This window comes from Eumetopias jubatus, unplaced genomic scaffold (genome assembly GCF_037043125.1).
Source record: "Eumetopias jubatus isolate StellerSeaLion01/CBP00866 unplaced genomic scaffold, mEumJub1_p1.0 scaffold_6, whole genome shotgun sequence".
Taxonomy (NCBI): Eukaryota; Metazoa; Chordata; class Mammalia; order Carnivora; family Otariidae; genus Eumetopias; species Eumetopias jubatus.
In genome coordinates, this window is record NW_028274812.1 from 42,040,287 (window position 1) to 42,062,741 (window position 22,455).

The 22,455-nt window shown below is 33.6% G+C and overlaps 1 protein-coding gene across 3 annotated transcripts in view; it reads left to right on the forward strand.

Annotated features, from left to right (window-relative positions):
• Positions 1 to 5,988, forward strand: part of TBC1D32 (TBC1 domain family member 32) — a 196,732-nt gene extending 190,744 nt beyond the window's left edge. For all 3 annotated transcript variants that reach the window (XM_028117067.2, XM_028117066.2, XM_028117068.2), the window contains one exon: positions 5,190 to 5,988. In XM_028117067.2, coding sequence (XP_027972868.2) covers positions 5,190 to 5,309 — 120 coding nt within the window. In that variant the 3' untranslated portion in view covers positions 5,310 to 5,988. The remainder of the gene's footprint in view (positions 1 to 5,189) is intronic.
• The last annotated feature ends 16,467 nt before the right edge of the window (positions 5,989 to 22,455 follow it).

Consider the following 22,455-nt stretch of genomic DNA (forward strand, 5'->3'; position numbering starts at 1 on the left):
TCTACACCTTTTGTGTTAAACTTTTGTATGTCTCCAGGTGATTATTGTTCCTATTTAACCCACTCAAAGTGACTTGTTTTTAGACTTTATAAAGAACTATTATGTCTTTTTGAAATCACCTTTCAAATACATTAATAATTAAATTTGGGAAAGAATATAGCAGAAAATACCTAAACTTGATCCTAAAGTCATAAAACTAAGGCATGTAATGTTAACACACTCAATCTTTTTGTACTTTGTATTTATTTACCAACCCAAAAAGCTTACCTTTGATTAAAATTCCAAATTTACAGGGCTTGTAGTAGCTCTAAAAACATTTTTGCTAGAAATTATTTTTGGAAACTTTGATACAAGTAATGTTTGAAAGTATAGGTATAGCTTGATTTCTATAAGAGGCATATTCCTGAGAAGTTGCAAGATAAGACAATATAATACTTTAAGTGAATTGTTCCCTTATCTTTTTAGCAAGAGGTTGAAAAACAGACTGGAGTCAATAGTCTTCGATGTTGAACATTACAGATTTGTAGCGTGATCAAGAAAATCTAACTTAGCCACTTTAGAGACCATCAGTTAATAAAGATGTTCTACCATTGATACCTTGAGTGCTTATTGAATGCCAGGCACTGAGCAAAGGGATTTATGGGTATTGTTAATTCCCTCATTGACTTAGTCAACTATTGTACAACAGCTGTGTCCCAGGCACAGCTCTGTCACAAGACAGGCCATATCCCTACCCACATTGACCTTTCATTCTACTGGTAGACAAATATTTGAATAAATAGATAATGCTTCGGGTATTGATAGATCTTATTATAAGGAAATCAAACATCTTAAGAGAGTCAGACTAAGTTAGAGATGCTATTTAGATAGTCCAGCAAAGGCTACTCTGAGAGAGTAAGCAGAGATCTGAATGAAGCAAAGGAAAAAGCAATGCAAGGACTTCAGGGCAAAATTCTTCTAAATAGGAAAAAGGGCAAAGGCAGAATCTTAGAGGTAAGTATGAGGTTAGCCCACTTAGAAAGTGTTGAGATGACCACTGTGACCAGAACAAGGTGAGATAGAACAGTAAGAGAGGAGTCAGGAGCCAGATCATATAAGGTTTTATAGTCCATGAAAAGGAGTTCAGACAGTACAACCTTATGCCATTATTGTCTGCATTTGCACATGAGAAGTTGAGGCTTAGAGTGTCAGTAAACATCCCCAGGTTCATACACCTAGTAACTAATACAGGGGAGTTTGAACCCACTTTTGGTATGAATCCAAATCTTGTACTCCTTCCTAGTATATCAGGTTGTCTCTCACCGACTAGTCTGGTTACCCTTTTAAAAACCCTGAATTCAGTGGACCTTCTAATTAAATGTTCTCAATAGTAAAAGAAAATCAGTGGATACATATTTGAAACTGGGTTCTGTATATAAAGGAGAGAGGCAAGCTGTGTATGTGCCATATCATGTAATATTGAATGCACATGAAATATTGTGGTTTATAACAGTAATTTTTATTTTATTATTTTTTAAAAGATTTTATTTATTTGAGAGAGTGAGCGAGAGAGCACAAGAAGAGGGGAGAGGCAGAGGGAGAGGAAGAAGCAGACTCCTCGCTGTGCAGGGAGCCTGAGCGACTCGATCCCAGGACCCTGGGATCATGACCTGAGCTGAAGGCAGACGCTTAACTGACTGAGCCACCCAGGTGCCCTAGAATAGTAATTTTTAATGCTTTTTGATGATTCAACATTTGAAACCCAGAATTAATGAAGAGAGCCAATCATTAAAGGCACACTGGTTGAAAAATCATTAGGTACAAAAAAGAAAATGCAATATGCTCAAAATGAACTTCTAGCCAAGATATAAACCGCTTCATAAGTAACATATTAAAAAAAACCTTGAAATAGTGCATTGTTTATATAAAAAAGGGATAGTGTTGCCTTATATAATTACATATGTCTGCTTATTTAAAGGATAAGGGAATTCAGGTGTGCCTGGCTGGCTCAGTCGGCAGAGCATGCAACTCTTGACCTCGGGGTCATAAATTCAAGCCCCATGTTCAGGGTAGAGATTACTTTAAATAAAAAGGAATAAGGGAATTCATATTTTTATCCTGAGGTCTATAAACAAAATGATAAAGTGATATTCTGAGGAAATGGTCTGTTATAAACTGAATGATAAGCTGGCAGTTTAAATGGTTATAATTACAAAGTAAAGTTATCCACTAAAGTCATTAGAGAACATTTAGGATAAAAGGAAAAGTATACCACTCTGAAGACAAAAAGTAGAATTGGAGATTCTGAAGATTTTATTCAGAGTTATAAATTGTAAAATTTAAACAATGAACTACATCATTTAAAAACATTCTTTTAAAAATGAATATTTTTCTCTTATGAAATATGACCTTTATACACATAATTGGCCATTTTTTTTGTTTCAAGTTTTTATTTAAATTCTGGTTAACATTCAGTGTAATATTAGTTTCAGGAGTAGAATTCAGTGATTCATTACTAACATACAATACCCAGTGCTTATCACAAGGGCCCTCCATAATCCCCATCACCCATTTAACCCATCCCCCATCCTCTTTCCCTCCAGCAACCCTCAGTTTGTTCTCTATAGTTAAGAGTCTGTTTTATGGTTTGTCTCCCTTTTTTCCCCCTATGTTCATCTGTTTTATTTCTTAAATTCCACAGATGAGTGAAATCATATGGTATTTGTCTTTGACTTATTTTGCTTAGCCTAATACTCTCTAGCTCCATCGACATCATCGTAAATGGCAATATTTCATTCTTTTGATGGCTGCATAATATTCCATTGTGTATATATTACCACCTCTTCATTATCCATTCGTCAGCCAATGGACATTTGGGCTTTTCCCATATTTTGGCTATTGTGGTTAGTACTGCTATAAACATTGGGGTACATGTGCCCCTTCAAATAACTATATTTGTATCCTTTGGATAAATACCTTGTAGTGCAATTACTGGGTTCTACTTTCTAAAAGCAATTACTTTTTTGAGGAAACTCCATTCTGTTTCCCAGAGTGGCTGCACCAGTTTGCAATATGGGTGTCTCTTCAGTATAGTTATAAGGGTATTTTCTCTTTATTTTAAAATTAATGTCCAAAATTAAGCCAATATTTCAGAAAACATCTTAAGGAATAAATATATGTAAAACAAGTGATAACAATGGTTCTCCATAAGTAGTTTTTATTTATAAATTAAGTGGGACAGTAATTAAAAGATGTTCAATAGATTTTACATAGTTTTTCCCAGAAAAGAATTATTAGAACTGTTGTTCAAATGGTGTAATCTCCTATTGTGATTCAGTTAATGAACAATAAGCATTATTTTAAAAATCATGAATATGCACTAAAGCAATTTTTCTGACATTGGGTTTTTATCTGGTTAGAATAACACATTACTATAATTTCTCTCCAACTGGGATATAGTTTTAATGAGGAGCTGATCAGTGCCAAATCACACATAATTTGAATGAAAAGAATGGAGAAATTCATCAATATTTCCATGACCACAATGGTAACTGTTTAAAGTGAATTCTTGAACAGTAAGAATGGTCTTACTTCAATCTTATTTTTCCCCGAAAGCAAAGTGAAGTGTTTTTTGATAGGAGAGAAATTTATGAAGACCCAATATTTTTCTGCTATTCATAAGATTAACATCTTCCCTTTGATTGAGTTGCTTATACATAAAACTGGAGACACAATGTATACCTCAGCTGTTAATGTTTTAGGACAGGGACTTGCCAAATTAATCTTTGTGTCTTCAGTTTATAATCAAGAATGAATGCGTTAGGGCGCCTGGGTGGCTCAGTTGGTTAAGCGACTGCCTTCGGCTCAGGTCATGATCCTGGAGTCCCAGGATCGAGTCCCGCATCGGGCTCCCTGCTCGGTAGGGAGTCTGCTTCTCCCTTTGACCCTCTTCCCTCTCGTGCTCTCTATCTCTCATTCTCTCTCTCTCTAATAATAAATAAAAATCTTAAAAAAAAAGAATGAATGTGTTAATGAAGAAATAAAAGAATAGATAACATTACAATTATTTTTAAAATTAAGAGTAAAGTTCAAATTTTATGTTGGAAGGAATTAGCTCTAGCCAATGTTATAATATTATGCATACATCATTTAATTCTTTTAGTTATAACATCAGACTTGTAGATCAGTAATAATATTTTTTAATGTACCAGCTATTCCTCCAGGTTACCCATATTTTAGCTGATACATGGCAAAATAAGTTTAAGTTCTCCCAAGTTATTTGCAAACTATGAACTATTACTTAAATAAGTGAGCAGTGACATCTGAGGGAGGCCTGTACAAACATTCATTCTTTGTGAGAATTGCATGTAATGTTTTTCTAGTTGTTATACATTCACGAGTCTCACTATAAACTGATTGTCTCTCACACAATATCTGGTATAGGATAATATATTTTCTTTTTGAACTGCTTTTTTTTTGTTAGTAACTTTTACCTTTAAACTGTAATCTCTAGAAAGGCATGAATTGTCCAATTTTTAAAATAGCTTCCAAAACTCTGGACATAATACTACATTGGATCAGATATGATTTTTCTTTAGAATTTTTGTTTTACTTTGGAGGGTAGGTACTGCATAGCTAGTCTTTGGAAATGCTAAAAGAAATAGCTGTACAAGTCCCTTAAAGTCTCCAAGACTCTAAGTGAATATTCCTCCTGTTTTAATTTATTCTTGAGTGCCTCATTTGGGACACTAACTGTTAAATTCAGAATTAGCATAGACATGTGTTGTACCAACATTATGAGTTACAGACTATTGAAGGTTTTATGAACCTTCAGAGCTGTAGAACAGATATTTCTTACAACATTATAGTATCCTTTGATAAGCTTTAGGTTCTTTATTAATTAAATATGTGAACAATCATTCTATAATTGAAACTTTATCCAAAATATTAGGAAGATTTCATTATCTAAGAGTTTGTCTTTTTTTTTTTAAGCTGTAAAGCAAATTTGGTTTTAAAAACAGACAACTTTGTTTCATAGGTACATGATTTCTTGCTATCACATACATACACAGCCTACTAGATAAAAAGCAATTACACATTTACAGCCCACATCTATAGCTGAAAAAAAAAGTCAACTATTTAAAATTCATTAACTTAGAATTGTGTTTTTTTACCCCAGTGAATTAACTTCTCTTTGTATTTTTTGACAGGAAGAAGCACTACATGGTTTTCGAGTGAGTGATTACCTTGAATACATGGAGATTTTGGAACAAAACTACCGACCAGTGGTGCTGAGAGACATGAGGAACATTAGAGTGCAGAGCACATAGACGGTGGAGTACACAGTTAAATGTCGTGTTTTATTTATTTGTAAAGGAAACGGAGGGACTTGATTGTTTTCTGTATCTATAACAACATATGCTTTGTGAATACACATATTGTGAATCAATACTGGGACTTTTTCAATATAATAATATATATTCAAGTAGGAATTATCTCAATTTGTGACATGAAGTAAATTCATTTTTGTTAAGTTCGTTGTTCCGTGAGGTTGTTTTAGAATCAGATCTAATTTACTTATGGTTCTTTATGTTTAAGAGCTAGTCCCAACCGACATCTTTCTTCACCAGAAGATTAAAGTATTATTTTTCCAAATGAGTTTTGAAAGAAGCATCAATATTATAAATAATCGTTTGACTAGCCAGAGAGAGAGTCCACAGAAACAAGGAAGACATTTGTTTTCTTCATGTTTTGTCTGCACATATAAAGGAAAATAGACAAAGCCACAATTACTGATTTTACATATGGAGGAAATAAATGATATTTAACATGGCAAATGCTAAGAAGACTATTGTTCTCAGACATAATTGTTTTTCTAGGAATTGCTTTTGGTACCTATATCAGCTTATAATTTTTCATGTGAAATGTAGGCTCTACATGGTTCATTTAAAAGAAAGATTAGTTATTTCATACTGATAAGCATTTGACTTTCATTTATTATGCATTTTTCTTAGTGATAAATTTTATTTGTACTGAACTTAAAAACATTAAGGAGAATAATTTCTAAATTATTTTAAATGACTAACACCGTGTTTTATTTAAATAGAAGGCTTTGCTCCAATGAGATTAATATAATATGCTAAGGTCTATTTTCTTATAACTGTCACATTTAATATATGAAAAATAATACACAAAAATATTTTTCAGTTAGCAATTTTAACAAGTTTTTCTAAATTATAGGTAGTAGTCATTTTGTATGCATTACTTATATTTAAATATAAGTCAACTATTAAAACCAGTTTGAAGCCTTTTTTTTTTTAAACCAAAAATATAGCTCATCCACAAACTCATTTCTCGTTTCAGTATCATGAAACAACCGGCACCATACGATTTTCAGTTTTGTGATATTTAGGCTATTGTAATATCAACCTTCCAAAATTAGGTTTTATGCTGTAAATGCTAACAGTAGCTGCTCAGTAATGGTGTTCATAAAGGGCACTGAAAAAGTTGAGAAAAGAAAATTGAGCAAGTTAATTTGACATATTGCTGCTCCCTTTAGCTCTGGTTGATAGGAGTTAAGTAAGAGAGTCCTAGGTTACTCAAAATACCAAGCTCTGTCTACTTTCAAACTTAATTTTGGAAAGCTGTAATACGTGTTTATGGTTTCCTTTCTTCCTATTCTGCTCCTGAGTTACTGTTATTGATACTAAGAAATTGCAGCTTTATTTCCTTTTTTAAAAGCGCTTACATGGTAATTGGAAATACAAATGGAGAAGGAACTTTAACTTAGTTTTATAATATTCATTGATGATTTTGATTGGAAACTGAAGGAAGATCTAGATAATAACAGTTACATTTTAGAAAAGTGAATTCAGCTGGAACCAGAAGGTGTTTGTTTTCATTTGTTAAATAAATGTTTTATGAACAATAACCTAGCAATTTGGTGAAACAAAATGTAAAATATGGTAGTTTACGTAGCTAGCATTGTAAATTATTTTTGTACCTATTATTTTAAGAATACTCTTTAGAATAGAAATAAATACAACCTGCCTTGCCTTTCAGTTTTGTTTTTAATTATTTAAAGTATAAGTCCTTAGGACAGACTTTATTTCTACTTTGTGAACGGGTACCTCATACATTTTACAGGATTCATTATAAGAAACTATATTTTATGATAACAATATAAACAAATTTGTCAAAAATTAAGCGCTCATATATAAATCTTTGAATATCTGTTTTCAAAATTTCATCTCTATAGTTATTCATAAGCATCTAAGAAATCTGTGAAGGTAAAATAAATCTCAGAAATTAATCTAACCTTAACAGAATTCTACCTAAATTTATGATTATTAAATTATGGCATGCTCTAGTTTGATTTTTCAATTCCAAGATGTTAAAGACATTTCTTTGGTTATTCATTAAACAGACATGTTTTGAGGGTTGCACATATAATGAAATATTTTTGATATTCAGGATAGGATAAATGAAATAACAACACTGCCACTCACAGAATCCATAGTGAGAGATGAATAATTTTAAACTGTGAAAATGTAGTTTTAAAGATGACAGGAATTGATCTCTGGATTTGGTGGCTTTGATAAAAGCAGTTTTGATGGAGTAGTGAAGTTTGTTTGGAGCAGGGTTAATGATGCTGAGAGGAGAGACTGGAGACTGATCCTTCTAGGAGCATTGCTGAATAGGGAAAGAGAGTATGGGTGGTAGCTAGAGGAGGTCTGGAGTCAAAAGACTTTTTTAAAATGGAAAATGGAAGTGTGTTTATATGTGAGTGGAAATGATGCAGTAGAGAAAGAAAAACATGCTGAAGAGAAAAATGCTGGAGTGAATGTCATAAGACTCATTGTAGGAATGAAAACGGCAACAGCCATTTTGGAAGTTTAGTTTTTGTTTTGTTTTTTTTCTTTTTCAAATTAAGTTAAACACACACTTCACTATGTGACTCATCAATATTCCTTCTAGGCATTTCCCCCAAAGAAATAAAAGATATGTCCATACAAAGGCATGCATGAATAATATAGCTTTATTCATCATAGTTCAAAACTGGAAACAACACAAACCTCAACTGGTGAATGGATAAACAAATGTAGTTCATTCCATAAAATGGAATACAACTCAGCATTAAAAAGTGCCACCTACTGATGCACACAAAGTATACATATTATAGGATTCCATTTACATGATGTTCTAGAAAGGGTATATCTATAGTGACAAAATGTTACTGGTTTCCAGGGCCTAAACTGGGGGTGGGTGTGAAGAAAAGGGATTTTCTGCATAGAGGCAGAGGGGACATCTATGTCATGATTGTAATGATGGCTACATGACTACATTTTTTAAAAGTACTGTGAAATGTACGCTTAGAATAGGTGAATTTTAAGTTTCACCTCAATAAAGCTGATTATCAAAAGATAAATACTGCAAAGAGAAATTGACGAATCCCTTATAATGGAAGTGTTTCAACACTAGCAATTATGTTAGCTGTAGGTTACTTGTGGATGCCTTAAACAAGTTGAGGAAAATCCTTTCCATTCCTATTTTGGTGAGAGTTTCAGGAATAGAATTTCTGTTTGGAAATGATTTTATCGAATACTTTATGTGAAAGTAATATTTGCATGAATTTCCCCCTTTTTTGGTCTGTTGATATGGTAACTTCCCAACATTTCTAATGCTAAACCAACCTTGCTTTCCTAAGATTAACCCTACTTAGTCATAATATTTTATCATTTTTACATATTGTCATATTTGATTTGTTAAAATTTTGTTAGGGATTTTTATGTCTATGTTCATAAGTGATATTGATCTGTAGTTTTCTTTTTCTGATTTTGATATCATGGTAATGTTGGCTTCATAAAATGAGAAGTGTTCATCTGTTTTCTAGAAGTCTGTATAAAATGGTATATTTTTTCCTTCAACATTTGGTAGAATTTCCCAGTGAAACCTGGAATTTTCTTTGTGATAAGATTTTTTACAAAAAATAAATTCAACTTCTCTAATGGATATGTAGCTATTCAACATATTTATTCTTAAGTGAACTTTGGTAATTTCTTATAAGGAATTTCTCCATTTTATCAAATTTTCAAATTTATAGGCATTGAGCTGTTCATAATATTACTTTGTTACCTTTTAATATGTGTAGAATTTGTGGTGATGTCATTGCTCTTCGTTTTGGTATTGTTCATTTGTATCTTCTGCTTTTTCTTGATCTGTCTGGCTAGAAGTTTATGAATATTCTCAAACAACTAGCTTTTGGTTTCAACAATTTCTCTTTTTCAGTTTTCTGTTCCATTGATTTCCACTCAGAACTTTATTTCCTTCTACTTACTTTCAGTTTCATTTGCTCGTGTTTTTCTAGTTTCTTAAAGTCATTTATTCGAGACCCTTCTTGTCTAGTATGAGTGTTCAGTGCTATGAAATTCCCAGTAAGTACTGCCTTAGTTGCATCCACAAATCTTGACATTTTATATAGTCGGGAATACTTTATATTTTACCTTCTGATTTTCTGTTTGATACATAGGTTATTTAGAGATGTGTAATTTAGTTTCCAAATATTTTGGGATTTTTCCAGGTATACAGTTGGACAACACAGATTTGAGCTGCGCAGGTTCATTTATAGTTTTTTTTACAGTGCAGTCCTGTAGATGTATTTTCTCTTCCTTATGACTTAACATTTTTCCGTCTAGCTTAGTTTATTATAAGAATATATAATACATAAAATATCCAAAAATATATGTATTAATTGACTGTTATCAGTAAGGCTTCCAGTAAACAGTAGGCTATTGGTAGTCACGTTTTTGAGCAAGTCAGAAGTTATACGTGGATCTTCCACTATGGGGAGTGGGAGTGTCAGCTCCTCTAAACACCGTGTTGTTCAAGGGTCATCTATATTTCTGTTACTGATTTCTAGCTTAATTTCATTGTGGCTAGAACATTCTTTATGTTAATCCTTTTAAATTTATTAAAAATTGTTTTATGTCCCAGATTATCTACCCGTAAATGCTTTTCATGTAACTTAAAAGAAATATATATTTTGCTGTTTTTGTGTGGAGTGGTCTGTGAATCTCAGATCAGTTGTTTGGTATTGTTTATCTTGTGTATCTTTAATGACCTTTCTGGCTACTTGTTTTAGCTACTGTGAGAGTAATGTTGAAATTAACTGTAATTGTGGATTTTCTGTTTCTCCTTTCAGTTCAGTTTTTCCTTCATGCATTTTGAAGCTCAATTATTAGGTGTATAAATTTTATGATTGTTGTATACCTTTGATGAATTAACTGCTTTATCCTTGTGAAGTAACTCTGTTTATCCCTAGTAATATTTTTTCTTCTGAAGTCTGAATTTAATATCTAATATTTAATAGTCTTCTAAATTTAATATTGATATGGCTATTCCAAGGTTTTGTTTTGTTGTTTAGGATTTGTGTGATCTTTCTCCATTATTTTACTTTACCCTTATATATTTTTATGTTTAAAGTGATTTTATTGAGCCTAGTTCTACCCCTTCCCCAGTCTTGGCAAATCATGCCTTCTAATTAGGATGTTTAGACCATTTACATATCATGTAATTATTGATATGTTTGGGTTTACATTTTATATTTGCATTTCTCATCTTGTTTGTTTCAACTGTTTTTACTCCCCCCTTTTATTTCCTGCCTTCTTTTGGATTGCTTTAGTTGATTGCATGTTATCCCCTTCACTGGTTTATTAGATGTATTTCTTTCTTTATATTAGTGCAACTTTCAGGTTTATGTTACACATCTTTAGTTATCCACAGTCTACCTTCAAATAATATTACACCACTTTGTCTTTAGTATAAGAACCTTATAACGAATAAACTCCAAAACTTTACTGGGTCACTCTAATCCAAAGTATTCTCTCATTTCTCTTAAATTATAAACAGTTTCTCCACTATCCTCTTGTAAATAATTATATAGTCTCACATGCTATTTCTTGTATTATTTTGAATTGTTTTTTTCACTCTTATTATTTAATGCTAGCATTATTATTCAACAAATGGATCAGTAGTAAACACTTTTCTTTGGGAACGTCATCTCCCCAAAATTAAGTATATATTTCAGAAGGACAGAGGCAAAGGTTATTAATTCCCCTCTCCCAGAAATTCTAGCCCCGTGCCAAGGACAAAGCAGAATATCAGATTATTTGCTGCATGAAATATCAAAGTTTTGAATTATTACAATAATACAGAAGGAACATAGTTTGAAACCTTAGACCACACTTTCCCCTCCACTCCTTTAATAGGTAAAGCAGGGAGGAAACACCTTATGTTCTTGTTACAAATATGTTTTCTGCTTATTGTTCGTTGTGGAATGTATTTTTAATAAAAATAATAGTTTACTAAATTCTTTTTAGCAGCGATTATAACTAAAATGTATGTGTGTTTTCCTTCTGTGTGTGTGTGTGTGTGTGTGTGTGTGTGTGTATGCATGTGTGAGTGGGTCATTGCATATTGGTATTATTTTGGCTATAACATGCATCTGATAGGCTTGAGTGACCTAACTGAGAATCTAACCATTATTTGGAAATACCTTTTTGAAATACACCATGTGTGCTTATCTTTTATTTATAAAAGTGGACAGATAAATTTGGTGTTTGAATCTGTATAATCAGATAGACAGTCATATGTCCTAAATGATGTAGTTCTGAAGGCAGAAGACTTGAACATCTCATGTGTCAAGATCTCTCCCAGGACAATGATGCTGAATATTTCTAAATTGGTTCTTGCTAAGCCTGTCTTTACTGTTTCTATATTATATATGATGGTTTAGACATAGGCCAACAAACTACAGCCTCTTTCTGTAAATAAAGTTTTACTGGAACACTGCTTGTTTATGTATTGTCTATTGCTCTTTTACAATGGCAGAGTTGAACAGTTGTGACAGTATGTGTGGCCTGCAAAACGTAAAATATTTATTATCTAGCCCTTTACAGGAAGTACTCTGGTTTAGAGTACTAACTGCATGTATAAATCCAAATCCACTTTGGGATAAACTTTTTAGAAATACAGAAGACGCTAGAGGACATCTAATCCAAAACCTTTATTTCACAAATGAAGCTATGACTCAGAAAGTAAAGAGGGGGTCCCAAGATTATATAGAGGAGAAATAATAATGAAGTAGATAAAACTGAGAGCTCAGGAGGCAGACTGCCTGAATTTAGATCCTGGCTCTGTCATCAAGTTATTTAACTCCTCTGTACCTCAGTTTACTTGTTGGTAAAATGGGCATAGTAGTAGTAGCTACCTCATAGGATTATGATGCAATGTATGTGTTTTTAACAATTCCTTAGCAAGCCTTCATTATTATTTGCTATCATAAGGCTAGTTGGTGATTGCATAGCCTGGAACCTAGTTCTTCTGACTTTAAGTTCAAACCTCTTTTAACTGTATTATTTATTTATTCATTTAGTCACCTAGTATGTCTTTATTAAATTCCTACTGTGGATCAGACACTTTTAGGTATGGTTATAATCTTTTCCTTCATTCAGCCTTTTACAGGAGTAACATATTTTCCTATTTTATCTTTTCCTTACCGGTTATAAAATGACAGAAATGTCCTATACAATCCAAGGTTAAACATATTTTTGTACTTTATTCAGTTTCTCCATGTTTCCTTCCTGTTTTGAAAGGTGAATTTTTTCATACTCTAGGTTTTGTGATACAGACAGATCTATGTATAATGGATTAGCAATGTATTTTTGAATTGTTTTATATTCTCCAGTGTTAAAATGTTTTATGTGACAAAAATTTACTAACATGTTCTTTATAGCAAAATTGATTTACCTACATTTTTTTCAGCAGAATATTAAGAGTTATTATTTAAAATACGTTGGCACCTACTTATCTGATGAGTTTAAACAGGGTCAGGGCAGTTAGCCTCAATATAAACCCTGAATTTTCACCACTAGCAGTATTTTAGCTTTTAAAATTAGTTAACTTCTTTGGCATGTTTCCCACTCCATATTTTACTGTTGGCAGTAGGCCACCATGAAATGCTAAGCACCATGGAAATAAGTGGACTGTCATGTTTGCTAATAGAGTGCATTTGAGATACATTGGGGGAGACAGTTATTAAAATGTTGGCTGTTAAAATTTGATCATCTAATCCAGGATTTAGGCTTTGATCTGCTATCAGAATAAGTGTCAGTTCTTTATTGAATAACACATTTATATTTAGTCTTTACCTGAAATGCTAAAGTTCATCTTTTTTAGAGCATCTCTAAAATCCTTTCTCTTTCAACATCAAATATAATTAACTACAGTTTCATTGGAAATCATCAGATAATGGAAATCAAAATGCTTCTATTGGTCAAATGATCTCCATATTATATCAACATAACTGCATTAATATTTTGCTTATAATCATGAAATTATTTTGGCTTAAGTATTTATTAGAATGGATGATGGGTACAGCAGAGACTGGTTAATGTTCCAAAATCAGTTTCTTCTTCCTGGGCTAAGTATACTGCAGGGCATTTAATCAGTTTCACTGATGGTAAGTAAGCTAGCCAAGGCATAAAGTGCAGGTGTGCCTTCTCTATGAGCTTTCTTTTCTCTTTCCTAGTGCCCCTAGAGCCTGGATACTTGAATTTGTGAAAAGCAAAATCTCCCTGTCAACCCACGTTGGACTGTGACCTGAGGAAGAAATCAATCTTGAATTAAATAATTAATTAAGAAAATTAAGAGAATCTCTACCCTCAAGGAGCTTATGACTGAGAGTGATAAAACTTGTACAAGAAAAGATGAGAATACAAGTGCATCTTTTGTAAGTCCTGAAGAGTCCTGAGAGCAATTGTGATAGGAAGATTCAGAGGAAGCAGGTATTACCTCGGGTTAAGTGACCGTGGGGGTAGCAGGATTTTCATCCAGAACAATAGGAACAGAGCAAAACAGCACAGGAGCAGTAGAGGGCATATTGAGAATAGCCTGAGCAGAGTGAGACTACAAGAAGCAATGAGGGAGTTTGTATAAAACCCTCTAACTAGTGTGGAGGTTTTGTTTAAGGGAAAATACTGGAAGATAAACTTGACTGGCCGGGTAATTCAGACTTTCTCCTGTAGGTTGTGAGTAATAACTGAAGATTTTTCAACAGAAGAGGAACATGACATAGTAATTAATTGTAAAACTTAAACATCTTTGAATATTCTGGCAACTACAGATCTAATTTATTTCAAATTCTCTTTAAAAACTTCTCTTTGAAGAATTTCTAGCTTAAGTAATCACTTTTTATTCAGCAAATTTTATGAAATATATTAATCTATCATGACTGAAATGCTATGTTGAAAACAATTTAAAGTCAAATTTTTCTATTCTTTATTCTTTTATCATATACCATATACCTCATAGTTATTTACCAGTAGTGCACATCTCTAGAACCTTTTAAGCTGTGATTTATGCTAATAAGGAGCATCCTTCAAAATGACTTAAAGCAGGATTTTTTAATTTCTCCTTAAACGGTATTTGAAATGCAATTTTATAAGACACATGAAGGTGAAGAGGTTTGCATTCAGAATAAAAGGACAAATAAAACCTTCAGCAATTCTAGAACAAGAATCTATTTGAGAGAGAATGAACACTGCTAAATTTTTCTAATGAAGTAATTATCTCAAGCTGTGTTTCTTAAGGAATATGAAGTAATTAAGTTTATGAGTCCTTAATGAGAGCAAAGCTAAAATAAAGCCCTGTACAGAATCCTCTTGACTGTTAAAACACAGCCATAGAGAGCAGATCAAAGGATGTAACCTTGAGAGGCCACCATCCATACTGTTTCTTGTTTTTGTTTTTTTTTTACTTTATTTATTTTAAATTTTTATTTCAATTGCACAGTTTTTACTTTGTGAGGGGATCTTGACAATAGGTTTAATGCTGTTTTTAAATGCTGTATGGACATTGGCCCCTGGACAAAGCTGTTGCTTAGGAAATATACCTCTTCTTCATCATTTGCCCACAGTTCCTTAGGGAATCAACTGATGTGATCCTTTCTGATTTCCTTCCAAGGTACCCCTGTTCTATATTCCACAGGCTAGAGCTTTACCTAACTTTAATCTCCTTTCAAATTTAATCATATTACATAGTGCAGTGAAGAACAATGGGGCCGAATTGTTAATAGTGTGTATTTTAGTCTTGATACCATGAACAGCAAACCATGTCATCTCAGCACCTAAATGTTTGTGGGCCTCATTTCTTCTGGCTTAAAATAAATGTACTAACCAACTAACTTCTTGGGATCATCCTAGTCTACCCTTTTGTTCTAATATTTTGTGCCATGTTACTGAAGCTTAATTCAGGTGATCTCCTACCCATATCCCACTGGCATTTTCAAAATAAACTTATTAAATGTGATTTTAAACCAGTGGCCATACTAGGCACTAAAATATGAATTGTCTTTGTGTTTCTCATTAAAATGACTTTTTTTTTTTTAAGATTTCATTTATTTGACAGAGAGAAAAAAGAGAGCACAAGCAGGGGGAGTGGCAGGCAGAGGGAGAGGGAAAAGCAGGCTCCTCCATGAGCAAAGAACCCGACATGGGACTCCATCCTAGGACCCTGGGATCATGACCTGAGCTGAAGGCAGAAGCTTAACCGACTGAGCCACCCACCTGCCCCAGTTAAAAGGACTCCTGATGAGAATTATAAGTTATATGGAATACTGATGGAGGTGATATATTTATTGTGTAGTCTGTGGAAACAAAGTATTGTATAAACACACATATACCTTTCAGTGTAAATAAAAACATTACTTAAGATAATTTATGAGAATACAGTAGTGTTGACCTACTTTTTTTCTACAGATATATCACTGAAACAAGTCTGAACTCTTTTTGAATCTGGTCTATAATCATAATTAGCCAGTATTTAATGGGTATTGGACACTTCAAAAATGATAACCAGGTATTGAGAAGGACTGTCTTAAAACAGTTTGCCTTTGAATATGAACAGTGAAAGACTGCTGCCTATTAGATTTCCTTATATTGAGAATCCATTATGACTGAGATGTTATTACGTAGCTTCATCTTATTCCCATTCTCTTTAATTTCAGTTTAAACAAAACCCCTAATCAACAGTAAAACTATTTTTAGCACAGACAAGGAGGAGAGCTAATTCTTTTCTTGAGCGCTGCAAAGGCAAGATTTGAAACCATTACAGTAACCTTGGCAGTAAATTGAGTTTTAAGGATATTAAGTGCCCAGGAAAATAGTAAGGAAGGCCATCTGTTTAGGTTTCTTTGTTGCTGTTTTTAATTTGATGGCAACATTCCTAGTGCAGATGAGGTTGGAAAATTAGAAACTATAGTGCTTGGATTCATAAAATTTGTATTGAACAGTGTTTAACAAAAAGCAATATTAATTATCAGCAATAATTCATCCTCTTAAAGTATTCAATATCTGAAATTAGGATAGAATTTTAAAATTTTGTATTTTAAAAGAACTAAAATCTCTAAAGCAATACTTTCATGTGTAGTTGGCAGAGAAACAGTTTGAAAGTAATCTAGCAATATCTATTAAAATTAAAAGTCCATATACCTTTTGACCCAGTAATCCTTTTCTGTGGGAGGTGATTCCCACAGAAATAAAGGCACCCATATGAAAAACCATGGTTTGAGGATATTTATGGTAGCGTTGTTTCTAATGGTGAAAAACCAGAAATAATGTGGATACCTGTCAATAAGAAAAGGGGTGACTAAAGCACAGTACTTCCACACACTGTGCCATTAAAGCGCATGACTTAGAGCTCTCTCAGCTAACCTGAAGGATTTTCTTGAAGTATTTTTGAATGTAAATATCAAGATACACAAAAATATGTGTATGACACTATTGTTTTGTTAAACAAAACCTGTGTGTGTGTGTGTGTGTGTGTGTAAATTGTTATATAAGCCCCAAGAAAAATATAGTGAAATAGAAACTAGATTGTTCGTATGAATGTTGTGAAGGGTGCAGGGATACTGAGGTATGGGGAAACAAAGATGGGGGGAAAAAAAGCAAGACTTTAGAAGTGGAGCTAAAAAATGTCAAAAAATACGAAATTCACAGTATCAACTCTAATTTTGTGGTTCAAATTTATCACAGAAACTCTTGCAAGTTTTTAAACCATAAAAATTCCTATTTTGACTGACCGATGTTAAACCACTGAGAATTATCAGAAGATCAATTTGGCTTAACAAATCTCAGCCCTGGGAACATGATGAAAAAATTAAGATACATGAGGCAAAGGAAGGCAATGAGGGGTTTGAGGTCAAAATAATAGGGTATGACTAAAAAGAAGGGATTGATATCTTCATGTGAATAAGCCAGTCTAATAATATTATACTCATAATATTATTCATGGTTGCTTTCCAAGATTTAAAAACAGAAAAAAACTTGTGATGCTAAAATAGTTCTAGTGATTAACAAAATAGTGTAGTTACCATGCTACTCAATTGGAAAGCTTCTAAACACCTTGAGTAGACAATGGTAATGATGACTACTTAACTTACTCCAGAGGATCATTCATTTCAGGAAATCTGGGTCATTTTAGTAGGCCAGGGATTTTTTTTTTTTAGGCCGGGGAAGTATTTTGCACAAAAGATTCCCTAGGCAGTTTGAAAAGACAGTGAAGGAACGACTAAAACTATGACCGTATGTGCAAATACAGTTTTCCCTTGTTATCTAAAAGTAGAGTGTTCCTATGAAAACATTCAAAGCCAAAATGGCATAGATCAAAGAAGCAATTACCACTAATTTATATGGAAAAATTTTTGAACATTCCCAGACCCCAAAAATAACCTCTCAGGCTTTTCTAACACCTTAGGACACATCTTGCTAACAGATGCCTAACAGATGCACCAAAGAAAATCCAAGATAAAGCACAGATATTCACACAGTCAAAACTCTGGTAGCTGGATGCTGAGATGCTAAGTGTAGTTCTCGGGGAAGGCGCTTGGAGGTGCCACTCTCACTGCTTGGGGTGCTCTGCCTCTATAACTGCTTGCTGCAAAACACTGAGTGCTATTTTCACTCTTCGCCTTTTTGTAAAGGCAAAAATCCTCTTCAGATTTCTTTCTGTTAGTGAAAATAGGTACTAATGTAGGTCTTTTGTAAAAGAGTAGTGGCAAAATGCAAACTTTTGAAAACTGGGGGATACTTGTATCAGGATTGAGGGTCTTGAGTAACAGAGTTTGGCCAAACCCAGGGGAGCTCTGCATGGCTCAAGTTTCAGTGGACTCAAAGATCTGTGGCCTCTCAGGACACAAGGTAATTTTTACTGAGCGAGTCTAAACATGGGAGGAAGGGGTATGTCACACAGATACCTCCTCAGCCTTGAGGAATGTGACATAACTTAGTAAAAGAATATAGCTACTTTGGGTGGAACAAAATTTAATCATTGGGAAATCAATTATCGAAGGTGACTGAAATCAGTGTTAACATAGGCAGAAATTTCTCTCTTGAGGTGGAAGGACCTCTGGCTCCCAGGGGATGAGTTGGGGAAGGATGGTAGCAAGGACAACACTGAGGAGAGCAGTCCAACTACTACTGCAGTGATGGCTGAGGCTGCAGAGTAGAAGGTTAGGAACACCAGTGAACTGATATTTGGAGTTGGGGTAGTGTGAACCCTTGAAAAAGATTGTGGCTGGGGATTTTCTCCTGATTAGTCTAGTTTTACTTGAGGAGTGGGTGAATTTGAAATTTCTGTAACTGTGGGTCTGGAGTTAATTGCTTCCAGGGTTACAATTCAGTCGGTTTATTTTCTTCATGGCTGGTAAATAATAAGAGTAATCTTTCTGCATTCATTTATTAATTTGTTCAACAAACATGTTTTACATTCATCCACTGGCCGATTCTACTTTGTGCATGTATGAACCAAACAGGTAGACTGACTATGCTTCTACCTCACAACCCCCAATCCTGGAGTCCTAGCTCTTCCTAAATATAATGTTCCATGTTTTCAGAAAGTACTCAACTTCGATTTCTGTCCCAATTCTCTGTCCCAATTCCTTCACCCTCCAGAACTGATACTGTACCAGGAATAGCTTTTGCCTTGGATCCATCTCTCTTTGTGTCTGTTCAAGAATTACCTCCAACCCTGGCTTATCTGTTAATACAGTCCCTTCTTTCCATCTTGCAGAAATTATTTTTTTGATATTGTCAATTTCAATCCTCAAAGCTGTTATGGATTAGATATCTTTTTACCCATTTTCTATTATTTTGATGGGATTTTGGAAGGTGGGATGATAATGTGACAGGAAGATATACTGAAAACAGACAAGTAGTCAAGTGAGTAGGGGCAGAATGAGTGTAGGTGAAATTAGATTAGGCTACTTTGATAGTCCAAGACAAAAGCTGTTGCTTTTATGTTTTTTATTTAAAATAAGAAGTTTTCCTTTTAGTATCTCAAGGGAAAATTAGAATTGGAAGAAGTGAAACAGTTACAAAGAGTAATTTAATAATTTACCAAAACCTTTACAGTGAGTCTTTATTTCCAAATTTTTAGCATTGGATTTAATATTTTTTTAATAGAGTCATCTGTCCTTCTTAGTTGACACGTTGCTGGTGATGCTATACTTTTAATAGCATATGAAATATTTTGAAAATATTTTTAACACCTGAGTTTATATAATTATCTCAGACTTCTACTTTGACAGATTTTTTTTTTTTTGGCAGTTGCACAAATGCCTGCAACCATACCAGATAGACACATTTATACAATTGACAGAAAGAAATACAATTTTTAAAATAAAAATGCACCAACTAACAAAATCTAAAAGGAAAACAAAACATCAGCTGAAAATTTGAGAAGTTGGGCCTGAAAATATGGAAACTCAGTTAGGGCCCAGCTGGAAACACAGTCACAAGGCTTCATATTTGATCAGAGCCTAAACCCTACCTCCACCTGCAAAAAGTGTGTGCTTCTTTCTTTTGGCTATTTAGTCCAATTTCATTATACTCACCATAGGTGTTTGAATGAAGAATAGAAAAGCCCAAACTAATGAGTTTTTGTAGCGCCGTAAATCTGTACAATGGCCAAAAGCTATTGCTATGTTGTTTTCTGTAGTGGCACAGACCACTTTTCCTCTGGGCAGTCACTGCTTGAAATAATTACTGACATTAATGATGCAAGCTCCTGAACTTAATAGATCTGGGTTTATGTTGTCATCCATCACTGTGCAAACATCTTCTCTGCTATTACTAAAAGTTTCCTTAAATGTTTTAAGATACTTTACTGACCCAGTGATGAATTTTAACTACAAGAAAGCACCAGGCAAAAATTCCACCTCTCTGGGTTTTATGTGTATTATGGTAGTTGTATTAGTACATTTTTTTTTTTTGCCAAAACTTGAACACAACTGATGCAAATGAGGTCCACACAACACATTATCGTCTCTCATATATGACCTTGTAACACAGTAAATTGTCACTACTTAATAAAGGTGTTGGTGCAATAAAGATTTTTCTAGTCTTCGTAAAGGGGAGAGTTTATATAACCTTGTTACATAACTGTTCAGATTTGACTACTACCCTTTTCTGTTGGTGAAGTATAAGTAAGATACAAGTAAGATGGATTTTCCTGAACTCTTAGTAGGGAAGCGTGGGCCAGGAGAAACTGCTAGCTTCAGCTCAAGGGTTCCCTTTCCTGAGGTTGCTTTGAGGTGTACAAAAATTTGACCTTTCTATGTCCCCTCTACTCTCCTTCCCCATTCTTATCTGTATCATCTGTCCTGTTCCTTAGCCAGTGTGTCCCTGTCTGGCTCAACTTAGATTCTCTGAGTAAATTCTCCTCTTTTAGGGCTTTATCCTGGAAGAGAGCTTGTGTTGGCTAGTTTCAAAAGTTCCTATGGCCTGTTATCACCCCAGCATCACCTGAATCTTGTGTTTCCCCTCACTCTTACCCATGAGTTCTGTCATAAATTTGTCTACTCTTCTCCGATTGGCTTACTGAGCTTTCTATGTTGAGTAGGGACTCTGTCTTAGAGGTGAATACCTGCTGACATTTCAGATTCTGGGATTCTTACAGGTCTTTTTGCTTTACCTTTGCTTCTTGTTGGGCACTTAGACACCCCCACATATCCTATTGCTGTTGCTGTTTGTCCATACCCACTTAATTTTGAAGTCTGTGGAGATCACTCGTCTTTTAGTTTATTGTAGCTTTTGTCTGTGGACTTTTTTCTCTGCTATCCTAATTACTTTGATTTTGTAGGGGTTTGGGGAATTTACCCAAGTAGCCTGCCTACTGTAGCTGCAGTCTTGCCCCAACTTCCCTTTTAATTTCTTCTTGATTCTGTTGTGCTAAATTATACTTTTCTAGGAATTTTTCCGTTCCATTTTAAATTTTATTTGTTGAAAGAAATATATATACAGAAAGGTACACAAAATAAAATGTAGAGCTTGTGAATTTTCACAGAGTGAAACTCTGTGTAACCATCACTCAGCTGAAGAAATACAATTAGTATTTTCTAATTAACTTTTGACTTCCTCTTTGACCCTTGAGTTAATTAGAAGTGTGTTATTTAATTTCCAAATATTTGGAGATTTTCCAGATATATTATGGTTATTAATTTCTGGCGTAAATCTATATGATCAGAGAATACCTTTTATATGATATTAATCATTTAAAATCAGTTAAGCCATTTTAAGGCCTAGTATATGGATTACTTGGTGATTTTTCATGTATACTTTATAACTGTATATTCTGATGCTAGTGGAGTACACTATAAATATTAATTAAGTTGGTTCACAGTCCTGTTTAGGTCAAACTAATTTTATTAATATACTAACTGATTTTCTGTCTACTTGTCCTGTAACTAAGATAGAGTGATAAAATCTACAACTATACTTGTAGGTTGCTTATTTCTGCTTATAATTCTATTAGGTTTTGCTTCATGCATTTTGAAGCTCTGTTGTTAGATGCATACACATATAGGACTTTTAAGTCTTCGGGGTAAATCAACCCAATAATGTGTATGTAATATCCCAACTTTATCCCTGGTAACATTCTTTGTTCTCAAGTCTACCTTGTCTTTTATTAATATAGACATACCAGCTCTCTTTTGATACCTGTTTGCATGGTATATCTTATTTTATCCTTTTAACCTATCTATGTTTTTGTATTTAAAGTAGGTTTCTTGTAGACAGCATGTAGTCAAGGTTTGCTTTTTATCAAATCTTCCTTTCAATTGGTGTTTAAATTTTTTATGTTTAATGTAATTATTCATATAATTAGATGGAAACCTACCATTGTTCCATTTTTATTTCTTTTGTTGTTTAATTTACCTGTTTTTCTGCTTACTTTTGGTTAATTCAGTATTTTTCAGGCTTCACTTTATCTCCACTATTGCCATATTATTATATCGATTTATCTATATCTATATATACGGAGTTATATATGCACATGTGACTATGTAACTATAATTACATATAATTATATGTAACATGACGATAGTTATATATATAGTTGTTATATATAATAACAAGTTATATA